Raw genomic sequence first — 6,666 nt, 5'->3', positions numbered from 1 at the left:
GTTACATTTTGATGCCTGGTTTAAGATTTTAGCTGATCAGGAAATTTCCAGCATTTAAAATTTATAATTCCAGCCTTCCTGGGTAATCATTTATCATTTATATTGGAAGCTGTGGTGATGCTACTCCCTGCAGTGAAATATGCTTTTAATATGTTATAATGAGGGCAGAGTAAACAGTAAGCTGATATTTCAAACTGTCTATGGTCTCATGTTAGCAACTAGCATATTAAATGTGGTTAGAATGACTTTCTATGGTTAGAATGACTTTAATTTAATATCATCCATTGAGGCCAGTCAAACTTTACTCGGCTGTAAACAGTTTGCTATAACTGACCAATCAGAAGAGAGAAAATGATGATGTAGGAGTGGGCCCTTTAGCTGGGCCTGTGAAACAAACCTGAAATCTGATTGGTTGAAGAAAATGTTCCTGAAATCTGATTGGACAAAATATGTATAAACATAGCAACCACATAAATTTAAAGTAAGTAGTGCAGCTAAGAGACATACAATAAAATTAATAGAATGGATTGTTTGGAATAAATTAATACAGTTGTATGGAGAAAATTTAAGTTGAAGTTGTGAATGTAGGTCTCATGGGAAAAAAGTATTCAACTATTCACCCTAGTTAAATAAACGGAGATGGATGGATTTCACTCAGTCGGCACATTTATTCATATCTTTTTAAAGAGAGAGCAGTTCATAAAACAGCCCTAATTGCACAGCATTCTGCCCTGTTCTGCCCGAGCAGCGTTCGTTCCCCCTTACATACAACAATGGAAAAGTAGTCAGAGTCAAAACAAATAACAGACACTTTGGTTAAACAGTAATATGTTATGAATAAACCTTGAGAAAGAATCTGGTTTGTTATGGGAAGAAGCTATGTCTGGTCTACAAACACCATCCTGCAGAGTGTGGCATTGAAAGTGAAACAGATTGAGTGAAAGCTTTAATAGTGAGTAAATAGGATACATTTATATTCTAATTAAAAGAGAAATCTAAATTTTCTGACAACATAGGTTAGTGTTTCTGATTGATTTTAGGCCAGCAGTGAAGGCCTTGAAGGCCCTGAGCACCTACCACTATTAAAGGCTATCTGTATATTACCTGTATAATGTGAACCTTTACCATAACCTCACAAATAGAAAATTAAACCTCCAAAGGAACTGATCTGCACTGGTTCATTGATTGGAAAACATTACAGATTTCTTTCTGCAGATTGTAACCAGTTACTATAGTTTTATATATATAAAAAGAAATCAGGTTCTGATGGGAAATGAGAAGTTGTTAGTTACAGTTTTCAAATAACTACATCAGTTATCCTTTTTTATCATGCTCAATTATAATAAAAAAAGGAACTGTCTTCAGTTAGCCTATTATAGCTCACCTCTTAGACCCATAGGCCTCCTCTCAGTCCTTGTTGTCACAGCTAATTTTCATAAACGCCTTCTAATGTAAAATGAAGGAAAGCGGCTGCGTTCCTCCTTCTGTTCCACCTGTCTTCTGTTCTCACTTCCTCGCTGCCAGAACTTCCTCCTCAGTTGATGGCTGTGACTCATCGCTGCTGTATGCTCTATTCCTTCAGGCATACATGTAGGATATACATTTTAGTTTCTTCGTGATTAAACCATTTAACCTGACGTGTCTATAGTCTTTTTCCCAGTCCGTCTTCCTCCATCTACAATCCTTTCTTTCATTTTATATTTTTCTTCTCATTTCATTTTCTCAGTTATTTCTGCAGCGTTGCCTTCTTTTTTCTTTCTGCTCTGACTCACATTCACTCATACATATTTTCCTTTTGTTTTGCCTCATGTTCCACACAAACACCTGGCCATCATTGTCTCATAGAGACAGGAGCATCACTATAGGTAGGATGCTGCATGTGGTGCATTGAGGAAAGGCTGCACGAAACGTACCTCCCTCACTGGATCCTATTTAATATGAGCTTGTTTAGATGGTTGATCTAATGCTCCATATCTGTCATCTGTGCAAAGGAGCTTTACCTCTTTAATGGTGCTGCAAGCTGTTTTTATTTATCAGGCGCTCCATGTGACTTTGATGAAATATCTTTTCTCACAGCGTCTTGGTAACACATACGTGAGAACAGCAATGTTAGACATATTTATAAACAAAACCAGCATTATTAAAAACAGCGAAATTCCCAAATGGGTTAAATAAATATCATTATCTTAACTTAAATGCATAAATAATTAGCCTTAAATACTCTTTGTTCTGTGCCATAAGAGCTAAATAGTGTTAGTCTTCTGCAAGACAGAGGATTCATGATTTTATCTGTTTTTTTGTACTATAAAAAACATTGTTCAGAACCCTGCATTAGATTCTCGGTTGTATTTTTTGTCTGTACTTTGAGTGAGCCACTCTAATACATTAAAATACTGTAATCGTATTGTTTCAAGAGGGAAAGGTCTAGATGCAATGTACTGCTGGAAGGTGAACTTACATCACTTCTTTAACTGTATTCTTTAGTAACATGCGAGGCCATATTTCTGACATCTGAAGACCCAAACCGGTTAATACGAGAAACGATGATGAACGAAGAAGATCGTTGATTGTTTTGGCTGAAAAGAGAAAAGTGAGATGAAGCAATAATCCAGTCAAAGCTCAGACCTCAACCTAATTGGAAATGCTGTTCATAAAGAAATGACTCCAAGCATATGGTCTAGAGAAGCAGTTGGCAAATAGTTCCCTACAACAACATTGGTGACTTTAAGTCATGCAAAAAATAAGTTTGAAGTTTTTATAACATCTTTAATCAGAAGGAGGGTTTGGTTTGTATACATAAAGTCTGTTTCTTAAGGTTTTTTTTTATACCGGTAATATATTTTTTCAGTACTTTCTCTTGATCTGTGCTGTATCACGATGACCTCTGACACCTAACCTTTCAATCACGTTTCCATAGGTTCAAACCAATGCTTTCACCGTCATCTTCGATGAGCGTTTTTCCATCCCCATGGATCCGTCCGCCCTGGACGAGTACAGCCTGCGCTTTGCCGCCTTTGGCATCGATGCTGATGAAAGGAACATCAGCGCAGGCTTAGCAGAGCTGAAGCTGTCAGACCTGGACCTGACCATCCGACCTTTCAACGCCTGGCTCTACCTCCAGGACGTCAACAAGGTCTGGTGGGGAGTTGGAGGGTTATATGTGGCAGTGAGAGTTCACAATGCAGACAAGGATGTTGCAAAAAAGAGGCTGACCTGATTATTCAGATACATCCTCAAACAGAAAATTACCTTTTTACATTGTCAGCATGATGTGGTGTTTTAGTCCCCCTGGAAGACACTAGACGGAACTACATGTCCGCTTCAATAAACAACCTTCTGCAGAAGGTCAAACATACATTTTATCGACAACAATCCAGGACTTGTTTTTTAGGATATTAAAGACAGAAAATAAATAAATAAAGGAAATTCTATTTTGCCTTAGAAAACATTGGACTTAAATGCTGCCTGGTCTGAGGTTAAGTCACGGATACATCTGGGCTTTTTACTGTCTTTGCATCAGAAGAAACACTTCCTCTTTTAGATTATATAGGATTACATCAAAAAAGTCTTTCATATTTAGATCCCTTATATTTGAAAGGATTTCCTGTGAAACTGTATGACATGGGTCAGTAGTTTTCAGCAAACTTCTATAAGTTTCTAAAAATAGTTTGGAGGAATTTTTGCCCATTCCTTTCCTGCAGGTTAAAGGCTTCCCTACTTCAGCACAGCTGATTTTCATTCATAGCTGATTAACAGGCCTTTGCTGAACTGAAAGCATCAGCTGTGCTGAAGCTGATAAATATTGGAGACTTAGATGACCGCTGCCATCAAAGACTTTGACTGCCTGCTTCAGACTGAACCATTGAAACTGAGTTAAGCTCATAGACCATCTTGGTTAGACACCCAAATCCACTATGTACTGAAGTCAGGGCTTTGGGATGGACCCTTTCATTTCTAAACGAGTTGAAACTACTCCCTTATTTGCTGCCATCCTCTTACACCCCAGCTAGGATGTTCTTAGGGTTGAAAACTTTTTTTTCTCCAGATGTAATGATAGTTATTAAGGATTGAACTGTATCTTTCTCAGAATGTAGACTACTTCTCCAAGATGTTTGTACATGAGCGCATTTATAAACTGTAATCTGGCTTTTTATTACGCCTTTGGAGTAAATTTGTCTTTATGTGTCTCTTCAGACCATGTTGTAGGTAAAAGATTTGTTTTACTTTTCACGCTTTAGACTGAATATTTTCAGTTATTTTGTTTGTTAGCTCTTTTTATTCTGGGTAGACCATTTCACTGCTAAACACAGAGAGGACGGTAAAGATGAGTTTTATTTTTGAAGAGTGAAATATTTGGATATATTTGTAGAATTGATACTTGTGAATGGCTGCATGGACAGATTAGCCCCGCCCCTTTAGCCGCTCCAGGATGTCTTTTTAAAAGAAACGGGTTGTTTTAACTGTTGGTTTCTTGTAAACTCGTTCACAGATGAGAGGGCTTACAAAGCCGCAGCATCATCATCTGTTTCTAAACAGTTTAAAAACACCGTTTTCTTTGTGTATGCAAACTTCTGACCTTGGAAAAAAATAAAACTGATTTGGTAAATAGAACACAAAAACAGGAAAAGTTTAGTATGAATGAATTATCCAAAACTATATAGCATCTTTTATTTCAATTATTAATTAAATTATTAAAAAAAGAGCTTTAAAGTTGAATATTTAGTTTGCTATTTTAATCCTTTAACTGACTGATTTTTCAATTTCCAAATGTGCTTCTTGTTAAAATTCAAATTTACTTGAATAACGCCTTATTATAAAAATCTTATGAATGATTGAGCTCATGGTCGAGCTGCAGCAACTCCAACACTCACCCCTGCTACTGAAACAAACTTTTTTTAGAAGTGTCCCCTGGTCTGATGCATGTGGGGTCAACTTATCTGTGTGTGTGTCCACAGGCAGTGGATGCGGTCGGGGAGATTTTGTTGTCTCTCAGCTATTTACCAACAGCAGAGCGCCTCACTGTGGTCGTGGCCAAGTGCAAGAATCTGATTTGGACCAACGAGAAGAACACAGCAGGTGAGGAGAGTCAGTTTGGTGTTTGTGGTTTACTAAATAACGTCGCTCAACTGAAGAATTTAAAGTTACATTTAAAGAAAATGTTAGGTTCAATCAGTTGTTTTATTTTATGCTTTCAAAAGATAAAGTAGGTTAAAACTTTTATACATGACTGAGTAATAACAAGTTACAAAAGCTATGAATTGCTTGGGAACCATCATTTAAACACAATGTTCACCCACTTAGATCAACAGATCTAATGTGTACAACACTAAATTTATCTGCTCCATTTTTTTTATTGTTTTATTTATTTCATTTTTCACGCTCAGCCAAATAGGTGGGATGGTCTCTTTAGTTTTAGTGTGTTTTTTATTTGTATTTTAGAAAGCATTAAAACCGCCTGTTAATTTTTTCTGTTTCTCCACCATCAGATCCGTTTGTCAAAGTTTACCTCCTGCAAGATGGCAGAAAGATCAGCAAGAAGAAAACCTCCACGAAACGAGATGACACAAACCCCATCTTCAATGAAGCCATGATCTTCTCCGTGCCATCCATCGTTCTGCAGGTGATACTTTAGACTTTTATCAGAAAGAGAACTTTCAGGTGGAGGAAAGGCAAAATGCTCCCTTTATTGTTATTAAGGGTGTCCCAATACTCCTTTTTCATACCTTATTGATATTATGAGTATTGACCGATACCGTTTTTGACCCAATACAATATCTGTATGAATCATACTTGCTTTCGTTAGACAAACTAAAGTTAATATTACCATGCTAATATCTGAGAATTCAGATGCAAGCCAATATACTCAGGGAACACTTTTTTTGGCTGATATCGGGCCGATATCGATATTGGATCGAAACGTTCCTAATTGTTACTTTTAAAGTTCCAGAGTTGCTATGCATGTTTTATATATTGGAGTTAATTGCATTTATTTAAAAGAAATAAAGAGCCTTTAAGAGGAATAAAAAGAGGTGTAATAAACTGAAGTAAGTTCAGTGTTTAAAGTATAGTTTTAAACAGAAAAAAAGTAACACTTTACAATAAGCATAATTTATAAATGTTAAAGCTATACTTTATTAATGATTAACAGGTAGTTATTAATGTCTGATTGTCATTTATAAACTGCATCTGAACAATTTATAAATATTGCCCTGCCATGTTAGTTTAACATCAGTGGAATTAAGACGTAAACCTAGCCTTTGTTTTTTTATTTTACTTTCACTGTCATGTTGGTCTAACCCTTATTCTAACATCAGTAGGTTTAATATGTTAGTAAATTATCTATTCCCTTTTTATTAATGTTTTAGGTGGAGTTTATAAATGAATCAAACATTAAAAAACTTTTATTAGCGGGTTGCTACGATGGTTTTGTAAAGTGTAGGTGAAAACAACTGTTAAGGAAAAATCTTTTATTATAATTTTTTTTTCAGGATTTTCCTTTACGTCTATGCAAGGATCTGGGACATTTCATTGGCAGATTTGTTGGGTCCTTTGTTTTATCCAGTTATTTATTCAGATTTATATCACAGGTTTTATCCTAAATTATTCCCTTTGAAAGAATCTTGTAAGCAGTTCTTAAAGGGATAGTTCGGGATTTTTGACATGAAT

At 36.0% G+C, this 6,666-nt stretch overlaps 1 protein-coding gene across 3 annotated transcripts in view; it reads left to right on the top strand.

The window, feature by feature from the left end:
- The window catches only part of syt12 (synaptotagmin 12), a 31,177-nt gene that overhangs the window by 21,327 nt on the left and 3,184 nt on the right, over positions 1-6,666 (top strand). For all 3 annotated transcript variants that reach the window (XM_015388749.1, XM_015388750.1, XM_015388751.1), the window contains exons 5-7: positions 2,918-3,133; positions 4,956-5,076; positions 5,487-5,620. In XM_015388749.1, the coding sequence (XP_015244235.1) occupies positions 2,918-3,133; positions 4,956-5,076; positions 5,487-5,620 (471 nt within the window). The remainder of the gene's footprint in view (positions 1-2,917; positions 3,134-4,955; positions 5,077-5,486; positions 5,621-6,666) is intronic.

This window comes from Cyprinodon variegatus, unplaced genomic scaffold, assembly GCF_000732505.1.
Source record: "Cyprinodon variegatus isolate N-32 unplaced genomic scaffold, C_variegatus-1.0 Scaffold434, whole genome shotgun sequence".
Taxonomy (NCBI): Eukaryota; Metazoa; Chordata; class Actinopteri; order Cyprinodontiformes; family Cyprinodontidae; genus Cyprinodon; species Cyprinodon variegatus.
Note: the sequence above shows the minus strand (reverse complement) of the source record. Positions and strands in the feature narration are given on the sequence as shown.